Source organism: Hypanus sabinus, chromosome 23 (genome assembly GCF_030144855.1).
Source record: "Hypanus sabinus isolate sHypSab1 chromosome 23, sHypSab1.hap1, whole genome shotgun sequence".
In the NCBI taxonomy this organism is placed as follows: domain Eukaryota; kingdom Metazoa; phylum Chordata; class Chondrichthyes; order Myliobatiformes; family Dasyatidae; genus Hypanus; species Hypanus sabinus.
The window spans coordinates 30175143-30197879 of record NC_082728.1 but is presented as its reverse complement, the minus strand read 5'-3'; the positions used below and the strand labels follow the sequence as shown (position 1 = coordinate 30197879).

The 22737-nt window shown below is 38.1% G+C and overlaps 1 protein-coding gene across 2 annotated transcripts in view; it reads left to right on the top strand.

The window, feature by feature from the left end:
- Window positions 1-22737, top strand: part of ntn1a (netrin 1a) — a 180247-nt gene that overhangs the window by 115161 nt on the left and 42349 nt on the right. The window contains exons 4-6 of one of the 2 annotated variants that reach the window (XM_059948636.1): window positions 3490-3639; window positions 5669-5722; window positions 21048-21122. In XM_059948636.1, the coding sequence (XP_059804619.1) occupies window positions 3490-3639; window positions 5669-5722; window positions 21048-21122 (279 nt within the window). The remainder of the gene's footprint in view (window positions 1-3489; window positions 3640-5668; window positions 5723-21047; window positions 21123-22737) is intronic. The other variant, XM_059948637.1, reaches the window with a different exon arrangement.

Below are 22737 nucleotides of genomic sequence, written 5' to 3'. Positions count from 1 at the left end.
TTAAGCTTGCCCAATACAATATATGGCACACTAGGATCATTCTCAATCCTTTTGGCTCTTGTTGGAAGAATAGAGCATGTCTGGTCTAGTGACTCTCTCTCTCTCTCTCTCCTCCCCCCCCCCCCCCCCCGTTCTTCCTCCTCCTCCCCCAACCACAAGGACAGAAGTTGCTTCTTGAATTTTGTCTGAAAAGACCCTCATATTAACTCATCAAAGTTACTGACACCTTGGCAAGAATGATGAACTTACATGTTATGTTGGTACAATAATGCTAACAATCAAAGCCCATCATGCATATAGGTGTCAATGATTCTTATGTTTGTGTGAATCTTCATTTTCAATGTATGTCCTCTTCAGCCTGAGTAAGTATTCCTCCTAGGAATTTCTCAAGGTTGTTGTTTGCATTTTGGAAGTAGGTTGACTCTCAAGAATGAGGTAACCCCTGCCTTTTAACAACAATGATTGCTTCTTGAATGCCACCACTGAAGGCAACAAAGACAGCAAGAATGAGGGCCTGTATCATTAATAGACATAGCAGACCCTTAGGAGTACATTCTTACTTTTCCACTGAAATTGGGGACATTTCTATGGCAACTGACCTGTGATGAAGTGATTTTAATGTTCGACATAATCTGTAGATATAATGGTGAACTAATTTGAAGAACTCACAAATTTAAAGAAATAGTCTTTCCAAGATATTTAAAGCATTGGTCTGAGAAATCCAAGTAAAATGAGCATATGACATTTGAGGCCTGTACCATGGGTTAAAGTTTTCAGATGACCTGGAAAGTGTCATTGTTCCAAGAGGTGAACAGAATAGCAAACTCATCATCAAAACTGCATGAAATCCCTAAATACAAATACAGGAATTTTTCCAGAAATAATTGCATTTCCTCAGAAATTTTGCTTGCACACTAGAAGGGCGACATGAGAAATTCATGAAATGGCCTACTGACTATTAGTAATGACAGTATTAGGTTCAAAACTACAGTATCTGAAGGCTTTGTGATATCACTCTTTTACCAGGGCAAATAATAGAGGGAGAGCAATCAGTACAACATCTTTTATTGAAGACTGTCACCTCTCAACTAACTGCGGTGGCTGATGCACCAATCTATCAGAAGTCATATCAGAGCTTAAGGGCACACTGACATTATAAGATTAACAGCATAAATTCTTTGCTGGCACAAGGCTGCTACTTTGTCATCTTTGATACCTTTTTGTCTTCCCATTTCAAGGTTTGCAAATGGCTTCCTCTTCAAAGGGATGAGATGTTCCTATTTCAGTTTTCTGTCACTGTTGTTAACCCTCTGCTGCTGTAGGCTGTCTCTTTGCTTTCAGAATAAATGTATAAAAGTAAGGGCAACCTTTCATTCTTTTGACACAGAAAAACGCGGCTATCAGAATGCAGATCAAAATAAGTTTTCTCACACATGCATGGACAAGCATTTGCATTCCATACAAAGCATTGTGGGAGCATACTTGTAAGAATGTGAACGTAAGAATATTTCCAGGTGAGGTATGAAAGGATACTTTGTTAATCTGTAGACGTAATGGTGAACTAATTAAGCTATTTAATATCGTAGGAGCAAAAGAGAATCTGCAGATGCTGGAAAGCCAAACAACACACACAGTAGGAGGATATGTTTGTCTCGTGCAGACTTCTTAGTACAATGGACTTTTGGAAACTGTGACTGGCCACTTCTACTCTGCCTGATTTGGTCCAATCAGTACATTTCACAGCAAGGTCATGTAGCACACTGGCGAATTCAATATCTCCATCCTCACTTTGCAGCTCTAAAGCTTAAAATCATGGCTGCTTATATCTCCTTGAGTGGACAAATAGTTAAAACAGCTTGATTCAAAGCCAGTGCTAACAAACAGATAGGGGCCTCATCCTCAGCTATTACAAGGCAAAAGAAATAAAAGCTCTAGTCAGTGAAGGATCCACAGCCCTTCCTGGTCTAAGACTCTGGTGGTCAGTTTCTAAGTGCCTTGCACTAAACCTCTTACTCAGAATCATGACAACAATGAAAAAGGCGAGAAAACAGAGAAAATATTTAATTGCAATGTGCAGGGAAGTTTTCCACAACATTTTTATGTTCAAATCAATGATAGCAGCAGACTAAATCATTTGCTCTATTGATCTACTCAGCTTTCAACTGCAAATCAAAATGCTACCACATACAAAATCCTAATTCTCTAAGCATGCAGAAAAGAGTACAGGAAGAATAACACTATTGACATGACTGCACCGAGCTCCCTTTCCCACAATCCTTTTATTACATTGCCTCCCCCATTTATCATTTTTATTGCAAGGTTGTAATTAAATAACAATTGATCATTTCAACTGTTCTTATTAAGTAACTTTAAGCATAGATTAATGTCAAAAGCTCCTATTCATGAGTATTATTTTAAATGGAAAATAATTTAAGTGAATAGCCCATATATTGCAAAGCCTTTGTCTACATTTTAATTATACTGTATATTGCTATTAAATATAGGTTTACAGTGCACCGACTGTCAAGTTACTTTACTATGAAAATTTTTGTTGTTTACCTCATCTTAGATCATCATTTATTTCGAACTACGTATGTTAATCAGCAACTGAATATGTGTAGCAATGATTAAGTCGCAGTAAGTGCGACTAGAGACCAAAACCCTTTTGAGTATAGCTCAAGGTTAAATGGCAAGTATTGTTTTGAAATTAAGAATTTCATAATTGCTTAAAGCATGCACTTTAGTGGATCTTCAAATTCCTCTGTATACTATTTATCAGAAGGATTATGTTGTTTGAACTAGACGGTTAATGTTTGCATTTAAAGGACAGAGGAAAATGATATGCTGTTATAATACTACATCACATAATTTCCAAGCATGTTCCTGTTCTTTACAGCATTCTTTGCTCTATTGGGAAAATGGAAGTATAGTCTAAGGATACATGAAAAGATATATTGGCCTAATTTTACCAAAATGAGATACAAAGCATGGCATTTAAATAGTAGTGTCAATTTAGAACTTGTGGGTTGCATAACAATGGTTTTAATTCCATTGTGATCCATTGTCCCACATTTTCTTTCCTTACTAATCAAGATCATTTATTTACTCAGAGTTATGTAAACATTTATAGTAACTGACTTTCTTGTCCATGCTCTTTATGATCTCTGAACTTCCATTGAAAATGGACAGCAAGTAAATCACTGTGTAAATGACAGTTTATAACTTTAAATGCCTTGTGTTTCTGCCAATACTTTTAGAAACCTTGTTGCTGCTTAAATATTTCACAGATACTCAAGTAATGTTTTCTAAAAGAGGCATTTGGCATGATTTTAAAACCAAGATCACATGCAGCAGTTGCAGGAGTTGCATCACTAACTCTGTGAATGTCTGTTCTCTGTTCTCTCTGTTTTTAATCTTTATTTACTCTGAAGCTCTATTGTTGTTGGTATATGTTGCCTTTCCTTACCCATTGTTGTATGTTCCTCACAGCATGCGATTGCCATCCGGTGGGTGCTGCTGGCAAAACCTGTAATCAAACCACAGGTCAATGTCCCTGTAAAGATGGTGTGACTGGCATCACGTGCAACAGATGTGCAAAAGGTTATCAGCAAAGCCGATCTCCCATTGCCCCTTGCATAAGTACGTGACTAATCTTTCTGTCCCTCTGAGTAGAAGTAGTTTTATAGCATGGTCTGATATGAAATTTGATTACATCTAACAATGGGCTTGAAATGACCAGATCTGAGTAAACATTATGACATTTCTAAAGAATTCAGAGAAATAAGGTCTTCCTTTAAAACAGCAGTAGTATAACTAAGCCATTAGTAAACAATCACCAACATGTTCCTATTATATAAAGACTTTCTATTTATCTTAACTATTTTAACCATCTCCAAAATTCTAGCATGCAGCAATAGTCGGGACTGTAGTACTAGATTTTTGCTACCTTTTCCCTGACCTCAAAAGTGTGCATCCTTTCTGAATGTTACTTGCAATGTGAGCTTTCTCGTGGCCTTTTACTGCTAAATCAAACACAAGTCTTGGGGAGTTTTTTTGTCAGGATAAAAGCTCAGGACAAAAATTAATGAGGTCAATAAAGAAAATTCCAGTCCTTTGCCCCTTCTTGTTCACTGTTTTGTTACATTTAGTGGGAGGAACGCATCCAAAACAAAGTTATGAACTTGCGACAACACCATTGTCATCAGGAAACAGATCTCCAACTTCATGGTACTTCACAAACCTACAAGTAATTGAGGAAATTTCCCATTCAGTACACCATCCAGGTTGCTCAGTACTAAATGCATTTCATGAGAATGCAATACTGAGCCTTACAGAGTGAAAACTATCAGGAACGTGCAAGCTTTCAGAGAGGCACACTTAATATGTTTGACCTCAATTTTGTAAAACTGTCTCCCAATTGTTCATCCAACAAAGTTGGTCAAGTGGACAGCTGTTGGGAACAAAATTTTCTATACCCTAATGGATTCTGATTAAAGTGACCATCCAAGTTGTATTCAAAAACTGACCAACTGAATAGATTATCACTGGCCCACATCTATCCCACGGAACTGTACTACACATAAATTGTTCCCTTCAAAAGGATGGATAAGAAAACACTGAGGAAATTTAACTGAATGGGCGCTGAAACTTAAAAATTTGTTATACTCTAGTTAAGGCTTCAAATGCTCAAAAATCTCATTGAACACACAACCTCTAAGCCACCACCTTTTAATGATGAATGAAAGACATCTTAATTCCTTTACCCTCTGGTGAATTTCCCTGTTTTTTGTAGAGTTGAAAGCGTAATTCTAATTTTGATCCTGTGCTCCTATGTCAAGATAAAATAGATAAGATTTAATATTTTGATATAAATATTAGGTAAATTAAATTGTATTAGATCCTAAACACTGCAAGAAATTCATTTAGATCATATCAACTAATCCCTGCTCAGGAATATAACGGCATATAAATCAAGCAAAAGGCACTTCTGCCAAGATATGTATAGATAAAATAATTATTATTGATCTCGATTAGCTTAAAAGCGTAGATGCTTACATGGTCAGACAATGGCTAGCATAATGTGACTCCTGTTTCTATAAGACTTGATTCTTCATTCTCACCTTTTAAACAGCCTCATCTTATTGTTTTGATGGATTACATCATGCAATTGCTTAATATTTCTCTATTTTTTCTGGTATACTGTGTGTCTCTGATAGTCACAACCTAATCTCTTACTGACTTTAGATAATTGATGTCACCCTATTCCTGATATTTTATCCTTACTGTCTACTTGCCTACAAGTGTACAAAAATGCAACTGAAATTTTAAGAAGATCTCTAGAGTTCAGTCTCACCTCTTCTGAGATGCAACTGATCTTTTATGCATGACCAATCTCAATGCTGACTTTCTGCCTGAAAGGTGTAGGTTTGAAAGAATCAAGTCTTGTTGGAGATGATTGTCCCAGTTTCACGTTGTTCAACAGAAACTCATGTGTTTGGAGGCCCAATACGATTACTGTGATATTCTTTTCAGTCTAACAATGCCCATATGCTTTGTAGAGTTGTTGAAAAGCTCATTGACAACAGAAATGCCTTTTATATTTACATTTTCAGTGCTCCTGTTTATGTATTAATGTTTCACTGTTATTGCCTACATTTCTTTCCCACAGAAATTCCCGTGGTCCCACCTACAACTGCTTCCAGCAGCACAGAGGAATCTGCCGGTAAGACCATTCATATAATCTCATGCACATGACATCAAATCAAACTAGATTGGCCTTATCTTGGAATTGTTGGCCTGGTTTCCCAGTTTACCCACATGTACCTGGGCAAGACTTGACAAGCCAAATCAGTTGAGGCTCACACCTCCAGCAAGGTACAGTCAGACCTCAATAGAAAGTAGTTCTGAGTTGGTTTATTGTTAGAACCCTACCCGTAAATATCCAGACATTCTCTATCAAATCTTTTGGGATTTTGAGATTTCATATGCCTGTGATGTTCGGAAACATTTCAAAGAAGACAACTTAATGTAAATTAAAAAAAAATTAAGTTATAAAAAATGATACACCAAAATCAATTTAATCACTAATCCAAATATATTAAGAAATTAGTAAATAGCAAAACTTGGGCTTCCTCCCTATCTAATTCACAGAGCCAGGAATCCCTTCAATAGAAAAGTAGGGACAGTACCCCTGTTCTGGGTCTGAATTCATCAGTTTGTTTGGCCTGGAATGGAAGAAGCAAATTCCTCATTGCATCCTAGCACGGTTGGGCTTCCCCATTCTTCAAGGAGTCCAGCGACAGCGTGGAATGACTCAGCTGGGCATATGGGGATAATTAGTGTTTTCAAAAGTGAGATCTGCTCCTCTTTGTTGTCAACATTATCAAGGGACATGGAGCTGAGGAAGGTGAAAGCAGATGAGCCACCACAATCAAACTGAATATCTAAGTAGGCTTCAGCAGCTGGATGCTGCTGTGTTGAACTTTGTGCTGCTGGGCAAAGAGCTGACAAATGCAAAGCATGAATGTTAGTTTCAGAGCCTGCTTCTTGTGAATCTAAATGAGAATAAAAATGTCCATGAGTTGTACCAATGTGCAATATCCTTTGCCGAAATTTCCTTTTTTTTAGCTCAACTACTGAAAAATACCTGTTTTATTAAAATATTTTCCCTAACTGAAGGCATATGAAAAGTATTATAAGTGCCCCTAAAGCATAGTCAACGATGATGTAATCCACCTTATAATAGCAGAAACCATCTGCATCCCACGTAAGTGGGAGATGCCAGTACATTGTGTTTCTACGATTATGATAAAGAATAAGCTATTTCACAGATTTCATGTTCCTCTTTTGCAACAATGTCCTTGCAAAGTGGAATAATTTACAGTCTCTGTGGCTCATTAGTGAAATTTGCTAAAAGATATTAAAGAATAACACTATTTCAATAATATAAGGTCAGATACTAGTTGTTCGAGCCTATAGTTACAGCTTTGAGTTGCACAGAGACTGAAAGGCTGGCAAACAAAGTGTTAGATGTTATTTGTTTCAATTTTTCATGCAGCAAAACGCTTTCTAGCATTTAACAATGCTTGTCAGATGTCAGATTTCACATCTGACACAGACTCTGTTGAGAAGTGATGAGGTAGATTTGTCAAACAAAGTTGCAAATTAATCCTTTAAAAAGTTCAGAGTGATATTTCTTTACGACAACAGTATGCTTCTTGAAGTTTACAATCCTGCTCTCACTTGTATGTTCACCCTCTCGTACTGTTTTTAAATGACAATTCACAGGAGGAAAAACCTGCACGCTACCCTACCTGTACCCCTCATAATTTTCTATACCTTTATCAAATTCCTCCTCAGTCTTCTATGTTCCAGGGAATAAAGTCCTAACCAATTCAACCTACCTCCGTAACTCAAATCCTCAAGTCTTGACTGCATCCATGTAAATTTCTTCTGCAGTCTTTCAATCTTACTGATCTCTTTCTGTAGGTGGGTGACCAGAACTACACACAATACTCCAAAATCGGCCACACCAATATCTTATACAACTTCAATGTTGCATTCCAACTCCTGTAAGTGACCTGTTTTATGAAGGTCAGTGTCCCAAAATCTCTCTTTATGACCCTATCTACCAGTGACATCACTTTCAAGGAATAATAGATCTATATTCCTAAAGGTCTCTGTTCTACCACACACCTCTTGGTTCTACCAGTCACTATATACAGTATGTCTTAAAGTGGATTGTCCTCCCAAAGTGCAGCATTTCACATTTGTCTGCATTAAATTCTACCTGCCAATTTTTAGCCCATTTCCAGACAGTCCAGATCACTTTGTCAGTTTTGAGAACCTTTCTGACTGTTTACACACCCCTTAATCTTGATGTCATCTGCAATTTTGCTGATCCATTTTACCATATGATCATCTAAATTATTAATATGGATAATAAACTAGAATGGACCCAGTACCGACCACTATGGCACACCACTAGTTACAGGCCTCCAGTCAGAGAAAAACCCATCTACCTCTCCTTGGCTTCTCCTGCTAAGCCAGCATTCAATACAATTGACTACTTCTTCCAGAATGCCAAGTGAATTCACTTTCTGGACAAGCCTCCCACACAGGACTTTGTTAAGGGCTCTGAAGAAGTCTATGTAGACAATGTCTACCACCCTCCCTTCATCAACCTTCTTGGTAACCTCTTCAAAAAACTCTGAAATTGGTCAAACACGCAAAGACTTGCTGACTGTTGGGGCACTGGATATAAAAATTGGGAAATCATTTTGCAACTGCATAAAGTTTAGGAGCATTATGTGCAATTCATGTTGTCACACTGTAGGAAGGAATTTGAAGGCTTTGGAGAAGTCACAGAAGAGTTTAAGCAAGATATTGCCTGGATTGGAGTGTACAAACTGTCAGGAGAGGTTGCACATACTGGGATTGTTTTCTGTGGAGTGCTGCAGACTAAAGCAGAATCTGACTGAAGTGTATAAAATCATGTGAGGCCTAGATAGGATGGGTAGACAGCATCTTTCTCTCATGGTGAAAATGTGAAATAGCTGAGTGCATAGTTTTAATGTGACGGAGGAGAATTTAAAGGAGTTGTGCAAGGCAAGTTTATGTTTACTCAAAGGGCAGTAGGTTCTTGGAATGTAACCAGGAGACGTGATAGAACCATGTGCGGTAGCAATATTGAAGTCTTATTTAGACAAACTCATGAGCAGTTAAGGAATAGAGGGATATAGACCATATGCAGGCAGATGGTATTGGTTAGATTGGCAGCATAGATGGCACAGTCATGGGGGTTCCTGTTCTGTAAGTCATTGTTTCTTACTGATATGAGTTTGCAGTGATGTAAAATCTCCATCAGTTACTGCAAGTAACAAAAATAGAACTAACTGCCTAAATTGAGCTAGCCGACCTTAATGCCATTAATTATATATCATCATCGATGAGAGTTCGTCAACTTAAGGCAACACCCTAGAAATGCTTTTGACAATATTAGAAAATGCACTTGCTCATCTAATATTAATCATCATCCTAACAAAGTCATTACCTACTTGGTTAAGAAAAACACTAATTCTTACAAGCATTTAAGCTTCATGTATTAATATCTAGTTATTTCTATTTCCATTACAGTATATAAACTGAAAAGAGTATATTACCTCCAATGCAGATTTGTGGTTAAAAAAAAAATGAAACAACATTTACAGTATATTAAAGTTAGTGCTCAATAGTTTTCTACAAGTTAGGCAAGGGTTAACCTGAATAAAGGTTCAATTTCATATCTTTCATTCAAGCACAGGCTGCTGTAAATGAAAATTACCTCTCACCATATAAAACACTGCTGTATTTATTATGTAATTACTAGATGAATTCATACGTTATGAAACAGCTAATCTCAGTAGAAACAGTGAGTGATTCTCACGGTCCCTTCTCATAATATCCAGAGGGTAATACAAGTGTCAGCAGACTTTGCAACCAGATACTGAACATTAGGAAAAGACATTGACTGCTCAAAGAGCCATTTAGAAGAAAGTCATATTATTAGCGTTTGCAGGAACAGGTGAGGGGGAAGGTAGGTGGTTTGGGGAAGGAGGACGAAGTAAAGTTGGGAGGGGATAGGTGGAAAAGATAAAAGGCTGAAGAAGAAGGGATCTGACAGTGGACCGTGGAAGAAAGGGGGTGGGGGGGGGGGAACCAGAGGAAGGTGTAGGCAGTTGAGGAGAAGAGAAGGTGTGAGAGGGTAACCCGAATGGGGAATAGTAAAAGAGAGAAGACCCCTCACTTAGTCTCACCTCTCACATGCCTGCTTATCATCCTCTCACTCTTCCCACCTCCTCATTCTGGCTTCTGCCCTGATGAAGGGTCTCAGCCTGAAATGTCAAGTGTTTATTCCCCTCCAAAACCATAGTAATCTTGAATTACCAACATGAATTAGGACAAACGGATGTGGCACCATGGTTCTGGCCAGCACTGTTGGTTGCCAATATATAACATCAATATCTCACCCAGTTCTCCAAGCTATTGAAGACTGGACAATGTATGGTTTTAGATGGGCAGGAAGAGATGTGGCAGGGCTCATCATAGTTGATCCTGGAGAGAAGTATCCTGACCAATGCTTCAAAGTTCAAAGTAAATGTATTTCCAAAACACAGTACTTATATGTTACTATATACAACTCTGAGACTAGTTTTCTTGTGTGCATACCAGTGAATCCAAGAAAGACCACACCCATTAGGACGAACAAACTACCAACGTGTAAAATACAACAAACTGTGCAAATACAGCCGAAAAAAGATAATAAATAAATAAGCAATAAGTAGAGAACATGAAATGAAGAGTCTTTGAAATAGATTGAAATAAATAGATAGCTAGATAGTTAGTCTTTGAAATAAATAGTCCATAGATTGTGGAAATAGTTTGGTGATGGGGCAAGTGAAGTGGTGTGAAGTTAACCCCTCTGGCTCAAGAGCCTGAAGGTTGAGAGGTAATAACTTTTCCTGATACTAGTGGTGTGAGTCCTGACGCTCCTGTACCTTCTTCCCGACTGCAGCAGCAAGAAGACAGTCGTGGGTGGTAGGGTTTTTGATGATGGATGCTGCACTCCTGCGACAACACTCTGTAGATGTGCCCGATCCACTACGTTTTCTAGGATTTTTCATTCAAGGACACTGGCAATTTCGTTCTGGGCCATAAAGCAACCAGTCGTTATACTCTCCACCACTCATCTATAGAAGTTTGTCAAAGTTTTATATGTCATGCCAAATCTTCACAAATTGCTGTAGAAGTAGAAGCGCTGCCATGATTTGTTCATAATGGCACTTGCGTGCTGGGACCAGGACAAATCCACTGAAATTATACCAACAAGGAATTTAAAGTTGCTGACCTTCACGATGCTTATTCCAAAACCATTTGGAACTCTATCTTTTTTTTGTGCTTTTATTAATAATTTTTGTAGACAGCATTCAACACCTTCTTGATCTTTTATTGTCACTAGATCCAACACTTAGAATAGATATTCCAATGTCCTGTAGGGCTAATGATCCACTGATCACTGATCCACTCTACCAGCCAATGTTTTTGTTGCAACTGTTGATACATGAAGAGGATAACAATATGGCTCCTATTTTAAGCCCATGCAATTTTTATGTGGCACATTGCGTGCACACACACAGACTGGGAAACTGGGCATTGTCTCAACAGATGGAGAATATGATAAGTGTTCTAATTGGAGGGCTGGGATTTGAGAAGAAATACTGAATAAAGAATGAGTTGGTCAGGAATTGGATTGTATTCCATAGTTAAGTGCTATTGAAAAGGAAAAGGCATTTTATAGTTTGAGGCCATTGAAGAAAGAGCCCAAAATGAAGAACAATGTAGAGAATAATACACAGAATTTCTCTTGTTTAGATATGCAGCAAATTTAGAATAAAATTTAAATTTCATGGCAAAGCTTATTAGAGAAACTGTTGGAGATGAATAGGCAAGCAACATTCTGATCCAGAGATTCATTCATCCCCAGGGCCTAGGCCTGAAGCATACATCTGACATTTCGAGATTTTAGGTGTGAATGGGTACATTGGAGCACAAAACCAATTACTAAGCAAATCCAAAACCCAAATTACCCATTATTTTCCTTCCTCTAATTTAGTCCCATGCTGTGCCACGTTCAATTAATAAAAACTAAGCCTTCCGAAGGAAGGATTTTCAAATTAGTTGCCATGCATCTGGCTTTCAACTAGAATTTAACTAATCAGATACAATTCCAAGCCTTGCTTCTGACACAATGTTCACAAAACCCAGCAAATGCTCAGATTTAAATGCCTATATTATAAAATATTTGGATTTCCTTTACATTTATCTTTCAACATATTTTTCCACAGCATGACTACAAATTATTCTTTCAATGTTTTCACCTTTATGGGTTTTAAAATGCATAGGTAGTTACATTTATTCAACTGCAACCAATATTCATATCATTCACCTTCTCAGAATGGAATAGCTCAGAGTGCTGTACAGCTGGTGCACTGGTTGCCAAGCCTGAAGAAGGAGGGTTTGAATGAGGGAGATAGGAACCAATGTGTGACTGAAAAGACTGCTTTCTGGGATTTTAAAGAGAGAGGGCATGATAGAGAAATGGAGACTTTTTGAGAAAGAGAAATGGAGACTTGTTGAGAAAGAATTCACTGCATGTTGTCATGGTGATTAGAAAATTGATTTTTAATGATAAATTGAAGGAGTGCTACTCCAGAATCTGAACTGTGGTCCAATAATAAGCTTGAGATACCAATCAAGCTACTTATGCCTGTGTGCAGCTGAGATGAAAATGTTATAAGAAATCACTTGAATACATGGAGTTGGGGGCATTTAAACAAAATAAAATCAACAGATCCAGCGATGTGAAAAGGTTACCAGTGGTATTGTGTTGGGTGGTATTGTGTTGGGCCTGCTTCTAGATAACTTCAATTTTGTGAAGGGTGTAATTGGGCTTAGTGACAAGTGTGAAGTTGAAAAATTGAGTCACAAATTAAAAACTTAGAAATATATTTCATGAATGGTGGAATATGGACAGCTATTGACTGAAGATTTAGGAATACTGGTTATAGATCAGATGTAAGGTAAGATGACAGCTCACAATGAAGCTGCATGTTTCTAGGTTCATTTTGAGAGGGCAGCCAACAAACTAGTGATACTGGAGGATAAAATGGTTATCAGAATGAATCTTATATGGTCACATAGCCTAGGTACTTCAGTCCCTTGCGATCTCACTGGCTATCAAGCATCTATCTATTCTAATATATATTCCACCACTTTGTCCCATCATTTACCAGCATATGGAGTTTAAAGTGCTCTCTAAATGCTTCTTCTACCAACCAGCAATTCCTGATAACTTTCTGGGTGGAAATATTCTTCCTTAAATCATCACTAAATCTTCTAATCCTTACCTTAAATCTATGTCCCCCTCCCCAGTTATTGATATCTCTTCTAGGGTAATAGACCTCTAACAAGTCTACCCTTATACCTGAAACACCCCAGTTCAACTAATATCCGGGTGAAATAACAATGGAAAACATTCAAGAGGAGGAGGAGAGAAATAGAGTTAATGTTCCAGTTCAAAAACTCTTCCTCAATTTATCCATCTTTAAACTCACTAAGACATCCAATACCTCTTCCTTAACAATGGTAACTGTGCTGGAATGCCACCGTCCTCCTTCCTCTCTGAAATTTCCATCCATAATATCTTTCTCCATTGTGAGTACAGATGAAAGTAATTCATTTAAGATCTCACCCATATACCCTGACTCAATGCATAAATTGCCACTTTGGTCTGTAAGGGGCCCTACTCTTTCCTTGGTTACCAGTCTGTCCTCAATAATTTTATAAAATGCTTTGGGATTTCCCTACCAGATCTATTTTGTTCTCTCTTCAACCTAATTACTTTTAAGTTTCCTGCTACACCTTTTATAGGGTCCTTCCAGTTCCCTAATCTTACCATTAACTAACTTTTCCTTTATTCAACCCTTGGTATTCCTTGACATCCAGGGTTCATTGTACATTATGGCCTTACTTTTCACACTTTCAAGTATACATTGACCTGAACACTTAAAATTTTATTTTTCTAATGACATGCACTGGTTCGATATAGACTTGCCTGCCATTATCTTCACCCACCTGAAATTTTCCAGCTCCTGCGTGATCCTATCAATATCAACCTTCCCTCAATGCAGGACCTTAACTAAAATAATCCATCCTCTTCTATAACAACTTCAAGATTTAAAAATATGGTTACTATCTCAGAAATGCTTTCCCAGTGATAGTCCTGCTATTTGCCTATGGATATTATCCTTCTCTTATAGGATTGTATAGATATTGGCTCAAAACGCTCCACAGGGCACACTTTCTACTGTACCTTCACCCTGTCCATTTCTTCTCCCAAATTAGTTTAAACATTTCCCAGAAACACTAGGAATCAGCTCCCTCATCTCAACCCCGGCCCATTCATATGAATGTTAAACCCATTTGGGTCAGGTGCATTTATTTGACCTATTTTCCTTTTCCTATACATTCCAGCAATTGACATCAGAAATAATCTGGAGGTTACAGCCAGAGGGATGCTCTCCTTTAATCTGCTATCTAGCTTCCTAAATTCATGTTCAGGGACTCTATTGCTCTTTAAACTAATGCCATTAGTACCAATGTAAAAGAAAAACTCTGGTTATTCACCCTCCCCCTTTCGACTGTTCTGTGACATCTTTGACCCTGGTGTCAGGAAAGCAACTCAATTATAAATTCACGTCAAAGCCTCAGAAATACTCATAACTCCCCAAAGCTGTCAAACTTCCACCTGCTTTTGACACTAGAATTTTGCTAACCAATCCTCTCCCTGCCCTTTGTACAGCAGAGCCCCACACAACGCTGTGTGCTCCCCAGAGTACCATTCCTCCCCAGTGCTTTCCAACAAGGAAAATCTGAGACTTTAATCTTGGAGGGGAAGTCACAGTTATATTCCGGTCTGACTTTGAACGGCCAAGCCATGCATAGTCAGTCAACCAGCCTGCCACTTGAAGAACTTTACCTAGAGAGATAAATGCTGCATAAAAGGAATACCAGAGATGGGAGACTTCTAAGGATGTAATAGGATTTCTGCATTTTAGATCAGAGGTGTTACTTATTGAAGTAATTGTCGGAACCAACAGATTATCTCAAAGGTTTTGCTGCTCCCCTCGCTCAACTGTTGAATACCATATACACCAGATGGCTTACTTACTTTAAGCATAGTCGGCCCTTCTAGTTTACCATAATATTAATTTTCACCCTATCCATTATTTATATGACCTCTCTTTCGAGCGTTTTATTCCAGTAAAGACTGACATATATGTATACTCATACCAGATATATGTATAGATCAGTCTCTTTATCTCTAATTAGCCCACCCATGCACTTAGTATTTACATGGCGTTAATTGTCTTTTACATTTTCTTTTATGTCAATTACCAATATCTTATTCCTCTTTACACATTTCTCAGTTTACAATATACAAATTATAAAAAGCAAATATCGGTGTGGAAATCCCTTGCAGTGTAGGAGACTGAGAGGCAATCTTCCAGAGATATATACAATTGGGAGGTGGGGGGGGGGGTGCTTAAATAGGGCGGATCCACTCAAGTCTTTTTTCTAGGGTTGGGGGATCAAAAACTAAATGGCATAGGTTTAAGATGCAGAAGCAGCATAAAACTTTAGGATGTCAAATGATTCATATTTTGGTTCCTTAAATTGAAAGAGATTTAAGATATAGAAGAAACTACAGGGGAGGGTGGACAGGATACAGTCTATCCTTAGCACTTGGTTGTGATGACAAGCTTTAAGATTTGGGGCTATTTACTTTGGAAGAACATAGACTTAGGGCAATATAATTGAGGTTATTAAAATGATGAAGTGATTGGACTGGGGAGTATGCATACAAAAACTTTGGGCAAACGTTTAGATTAAATGCCAGGAAAGAGTTATTTTTGTAGAAAGTCATTACCCTCTGGAACAGTTTACTGAACTATGTGCTGGGTAAGGAGTTGTTACAGTCCTTTGAAGAGGAACTTAAATTCCTCAGAGAAGAGCATATTTCAGTTCTAGAGGGAAAGTTTTAAGTTCTCAGCAAAGTTACTTCAGTCACCTGGTGCCATGTGTTAAGAAAATAGGAATGTTCCATCATTTCTCAAATTAACAAAATGATTAATTCCGTGCTTCTTGTTTTGATTGTGCAAGGAGGTATTGACAGACAGGTGTGAGTTTGCATTCTCATCAGCTGGAATTTACCTGATCACTGCAACAGTCTTTTGGGTTTCTTTTGTATTTTTGGTAGTTAGAATGAGATGTGTTACATTGCATTAGTTTGCATTTATAAGCAGGAATAAACATGATCCGGCAACTCTTGTGTAAGCACAATTTTTATCAACAATAAGTCTGTTGAATTCAGATGAGCTATTAGGTTAAGTATGTCACGACCAGATCCAAACCATTAAAATAGCTTATTGTCACAGAGCAAAAGTAAACTTGTCTCAACTCCATATATTTTATGAATTCAGATGCAAGTGCATTATAACAGCATATTCTGATATTTTGCTTAAATATTTGTCATTTGTAAAGTACTTTTAAACTGTTTAATATTCCTTCAAAATCCTCAAATTAAAGAATGAAAGAAATTGTATTTGAATAGCACCTTTCACTGCTTCATAATGGACCAAAATGTTTTGCTATATTTTGCTTTTGTTAATCATTGCTAAGGACTTACCTTCTCTCAAGGTCTTACATTGGGCTGCAGTTTAGGCATGGATAATGAACTTACACCATACTCCATATTTCCTTTTGCTGGGGATTAGAGGTTCAACGACCCCAGCACAGAGCTGACTTGCATTGGTTAACAGGGCAGATTTCAGAATAAGGTTTTTCTCTTGGCTTTTAATAGACAATTTGGCACCTGATTAGCTTGTGCTGAGCTAATAGTGCATTTGGCTATGGAGTGAAAGACCTGGTATGAGAAACTATCTCTTAAAGATCTTCGTCTAGCTATGAAAGGGAAAGATGAGATTTGGGTACAAATTGTCTGCCACGTGGTAACTGTTGCTCTTTCTTGTGCTGAGGGGTAGACCATAAGGGCATGGGGGTGTAGGAGCAGAATCAGGCCATTCAGCCCATCGAGTCTGCTCCACCAACAGTGTGCAATGAATATTCTGCTGTCAACAAACATTCAAAGCTGTAGAAAGTTGGGGCAACAAATGTTGGTGATACTCAATGTAACACTAGCAAAGTGAAAAGATTACATGAATCTGTTAAAGGTCTGTGGTTATCTTGCATTCCCTCAGGGTGAACATTGAGGAAGCATTTGCTAAGATTGAGGCTAGGTATTAGAGGAAACAACAGAGGACGAAACATGCATCTAGTGCAGTATACGATGTTAACCCACCCTTTTTGTGGTTGGAAAAGCAAATATGCACAACATCTTCCTAAACTTCTTTAATAGTTACTCACTATCACATTGCCTCTGGGGTTTTACAGTTACAGAAACGTTCTCTGTTGTTTCAGCTTTTTAAAGACTTCAATGCATATAATATGAGGGTAGAAAGGAGCATTTGTAATAGTAGGGTGGAATGGTAAATAGTCTCTCCTTGATACATTGTGTCTCCCATCCAGAACACAGTTTCTGTGGAAAACAACACATCATAGTTGATGCAAGTTGTATGTGGAAATACAATGCCCTATCAAAAAATCCTCAATTTCTATACATCATGCAATTTGCCACAAATGGTAATGCCTTGTATTTATATAGAACCACACAAGAGATGTCCTGAGGCACTTCACAGCAAAACAAAATTTAAACACTAATTCACATGGGACTTATTAGTAGAGGAAACAAAAGTTTGGTTAAATTTGGTTTTTAAGGTCCATCTTAAACAAGGCAAAAGTAGCAGATAAATAGTTTTAGAGAGGGAAATGTAAGTCTCAGGTCCAGCCGGACGAAAACAAGCTTGTGCTAGTGAAGTGATTCAAATTGGGAACAGTGAGGAGGACAGATTTGGCACAGGAACAGCAAACTTGAAAGGTTATATAGGCTAGAAGAAATAGCCAAGACAGGAAGGGGCTAGGACACTGGAAGTAAAAGCAAGAGTGAGAATTCTAAAATGAAGATTTTGTTTTACCGGATGCTACTTACGTCAGCAATATTCACTATGATGAAGTGGATGGTACAAGATGGAACAGGCAACAAAGTTGTGGATTACCGCAGTTTTGCAGAGGATAAAACAAAGGACCGCAGTCAGGAATGCACAGGAATAGTCAAATGTAGAGGTAATAAAGGCATAGAAGAGAGTTTCAGCAGCAGATGAGTTGAGGCATGGATGTAATCAGTCATTGTCAAGAGGTGGAAGTAGCTTATGGTGTGGCTATGTAGCCCTCAGTTTATCTTGACATCCTCTGGAGCACCAAGGTTGCAGAGCTTTAATGATACACAGGCATTTAGCAAGGAACATTGATGGCTGGAGGATAGAGTTTCTGATGAGAACTAAAGGCAACTGCTTCGATCTTGCCAAAATTTCATTATTGTAAAATTTTTCCCTATCAATTATTGGGTCTGTCAATTTAGAGGCAATTGGGGGGAGTCAAAGGGAATGTAGTAGAGCAAGGTGTTGTCAGCATCGTGTGGAGATTTATGCCATGCATTCACCAGATATTGCCAAGAGGCAAAATGTGTTTAAGATGCAGTACGATCTAAACATTGTAATTTTTAAAAAAATTATTTGCTGGTATTCTTGTGACACCAAATCACTGGGCTTAAAGATAAAAGTGCATAAAACTTAAACTCAATATGTGTTGATAATAAAGTCTACTGAAATCTTACAGTTAATATTCTGCAGCCTAATCATCAGGTATCACCAAAAATAAAAACCTCTTTAATCAGCCTGTGTTTCTCCTGAATGGATACAAACCACCTAGAGAGGAATGCACAGCAGCTGTGTAACAGGTGTGAGAAGTTGGGCCTGATAAATGTCTTGAAGTCTTTGGCACCCCCTCTGGGGAACAGCACATAGAGTTATGAGGGTAGTTAAATAATTCAGCTATATATAAGATTTGAAGTCATTTATTCAGGACAAAACAGACATTGTTATCTGTCATGAATGATGGCATGCGACCCTCCATTCTTCGCAGCTGTACTATTATTCACAAGGAACTTCCTGGAAAAAAGGAACTAGTGTTTATACTTTCACTTCATAACTGCACGAGCATAGGGTGTCTAGCATTTAAATCTGAATTTAAAGTTATCACTCTGCTACTTAATCTCATTCCCTGAAGATTTACGTTGGGGATCATCAGTTTCTGCAGAATGTTCCAGAAGTTGCTTCACACTGTCTGCAGAAAAAAAAAGCAGAGGACAAAAAAATGCAAATTGGGCCTTGCCTACTCAAATACCAACCATTTGGTTTCAGTCCTGGTAACTTGGGCAAGGGCTTTAATCTAATTACATGCTTTATTTGCAGCAATTTGTTTCTCAATCAATCTTGTTGAACAAGAAGAAAACGCTGCTACTGTGCACTCATTTGCGTTCTATTGTCCAAAGATAGAGGTTTAAGCTCGAGCTCCAGCCTGCACTGGCCCCATCTCTGTATCTGTTAAATGTAATTTTTGATTTAGCAGCAAGAACCAGAGAAATCTCAGAGCTCTTTTTTTTAAGAAAAGGACTTAATTGTAAACACAGAGGAGCTAGGACAGACTTTGCTTCCATTTAGATCAGACTTTTAGCCAGGTCTGTATTACTTGCAATGTTTTTGCATTTTTCTTTTTTTCCCCTGTTGCTGGGGCAACCTCTTTCACTCAAAACATAAAAGAAAATAAAGCCCTGGCTGAGCTAAGAGCAAAACAATGAAGTTTGTTCATATTCTAGCCCATATCAAGCTCTGAAAAAGTTACAACAATGCATTGATCGATCTTATACTGTAAGGGAAGTGTATCTGGCTCTCCAATGAATTTATATTTTGGGGGGGAAGTGAGCTTTTAAGTTTCTTTGGTGAAACATTGATTATAAAACACTGGTTAATTATAAATTTTTAGTGTGTCATCTGTTTCTTTAAGTAGAATTTTCCACTGTTATAATATGGTTGAGGCGAAACCAGTCTTTTCCAAATGGGATATAGTCTGCTGTGCTGATGAAAGCACAGGGCTCATTTTCTTTTTTAAATTGTTTAAATTTCATTTGTCTGCTTTTAAGTTAGTTCAAGCAGGAAAATTGTTGGTTGGCTGCATTTCAATAAAGTGACTGATGCCTTCCCTGCTACATTTAGGTCAAGTTAACCAACTAAACGCCAAAGAAGTGATTGCATTAGTGTCTGCATGTGCATATGTTTGTGCGTATGTGTACAAAATTATATTGTCGCAGGGACATTCTTAAAAATAGGAACTCTAATAGAGCTCAAGATATTTTGCAAGAAGGCTGCACAGAATGAGAAGCCTGTAGAAAGCCTGTACAGTGAACAGGCTCCTGTAGTTGTGTTGGTATGTCACTGTGCGACTGAACAGTAGAGATTAGAAGGTCCCAGTATTGACTTTTGATTATGTACAGACCTCTCTGATCTTGGGACGGACTATAATAAATGGGCTCATGTGTATTTATATAGCAGCAACGGGATAATGGCTGGGAGGTTCTGCTACCATTACTTTGTTGGGAGCATGGTGAAAATCCTGGCAAAGTAATGGAATACAGCACACATAAAAAAATCAGTGATTTTTTTCCCCCCTGGAATGAAGAGCTGAGAAAAGAGGAAGAAGTTTTCTCTATACCTTGAAAGTACAGAATATTATTTCAAAAGATGATCCAATTCCAAATATCTAGAGAATATCTGGATCCAGTGCTAACAATAAAGTTTGCATGGAATGTATTCTCTCATGGGCATCTTAACTAATATATCAAACATGCCCTATCATTGAGACCAAGTGATGGAAGCCAGCCAACAAGATAGGCAGAAACAACAGGCTCAGTATAAATTAAAAAGTGCTTTGTGGGACATTTATTTGTCCACCTATCTTGAGAGGACTCCAAAAGCATTGCTAATGCCCCATGGGTTCCTCATTTCCTGTTTGACCTTTGATTGTTTGGGATTGACCTGTGGACAGAATCACTATAGGCTGAAAGCAAAGTTCGACACAAGCCTGGGTAGAGGTGACAATGAGGTATCCACGGGCCTTAATCAGGGGCCAGTGCCACTTTGACAGGAGGGGAATCTATAGCTTAAATGAGTCTTGGGTGGTGTAAATAGGGGAGGCTTGAAGATCTCAAACAAGGCAAAGACTGCCTGCAGACAGCAAAGTATTTACCAGACAGAGCTCTTTGTGTGACTTTTTCTATAGAAATTAAGGCGTTATGAATGCTCTGTAAGACCTATTAGACAACACAATTGGCAGCAGCAGATGGATTCCGTAAGGGCTCAGCTATTCTCAGCAATGCTGTTTTACCATGTCTTTTTGTAGTCTGATGCGTGTGTTTGTACTTCTCCATCCCACAACAGACTGTGACTCATACTGCAAGGCTTCCAAGGGAAAACTGAAAATAAATATGAAAAAGTACTGCAAGAAAGATTATGGTGAGTAGGTTATGAAAATCATAATTTTCATTTCGTGTTAACTTCAGAGGACTCGCAGCAGCAGATTGTTTTTCTCCTTCTTGATGCGTCATCCATTTTGTGAATTGAGTTAACAAAAGTGAATAAAGTCAGTTATTTATCTAATGTATGTGTCAGATCCATTGGGAATACTTCTTTTAACTGCAGTAACCTCAGGACAATACGTTGGTTCTGTTGTGAGAAGGGGAGGAAAATTATTTGTCTTGAAGAAAGTTTACAAGGGTGATCTAATCATACTTCTAGGCAAGGTTGGATCATGAAAGGGGAGCAATGCTTTTCCCATTCACAATTCTAAATATCAGATCCATTTAATCACAATCTAATCTCATTTCAGGCATTAGTTAATACAATTCTTATATGTTGTGACACTAATGATCTGCCCAACAGTCCAAAAAGGAACCATATTAATTGACTATCACTTATTATCTCATCACAAATGTTCCTCACTCACATCATTAAGGGCATATGACCTATCTTAACTCATCCATCTTGAAAGAAGCTAAAATAGTCCTTTTCATCAAATGGATTGTAAATAGATTTCAGGATTTTCAGCTCTGCTAGTCATCCTGTAGGTCTATTCCAGATCATTTTTGGACCACTATTTTCCTGATACAAATCCCAAGTTTATCTTTACTTAACCTGAATCTGTATCTCACAATTTTATTTAAAATATTCCTTGTCTGGTCACACCTGACACTGATCTCATTCAGACTTGCAGTGACCATCGCAGGTATGCAGAAGCACCATTGGTACCAAGGTCAATGGTAATTTCGCAACTGCTGTCCAACTGAGATCCCTGTTTTCCAATGGTCAATAATGCTTTTCAATGGATATTCGTTAACTTCAAGGCTAGTTCAGTTTGTTCTCCTCATAAACATAACCTTTTAAGTCCATGCAGTGGCCACTTTATTAGGTACCTCCTGTATGTTCACGGCCTTCAAGGTTCAATGTGTTGTGCATTCAGAGGTGTTCTTCTGCACATCACTATTGTTACATGTGATTACCTGAGTTACTGTCACCTTCCTGTCAGCTCAAACCAGACTGGCACTGACCTCTCTTACTAACACAAGATTGGCTGATTAGATATTTGCAATACAAGCTGATGGTACAGGTGTACCTAATAATGTAGCCACTGAGTGTGTATTGGTGTATGTATATGTTTAATATACAGCAAGTGAATAGGTCACCAATTATGCTTGCATCTACACATTCAACTCATCTGAAGTCAATATCACTAGATATGGAAAAGATGAGTACAACCAGCAACTGATGTTTTCGCATGTTTCAGCGTTAGTGAAAAAGGTGTATGTCCCCATGATACCTCTTAAATGTTTAATCAGTATCACAATCAGCTCAGCGAATATTCCTATTGAACTAGCTAGATCCGCAAAAGCAGGTTCAAAGGAGATGTTTTTTTACTCAGAGAGTCATGGATGCCTAGAATGCTCTGCCTGGTATGGAGATGTTTAAATAGACACGTGGATGTACGGAAGATGGAGTGATAAGGACATTGCTTAGGTGGGAAGGATTAGTGTTTGGGTGTTTTTGATTTACTTTTTAGCTGGCTCAGTACAAT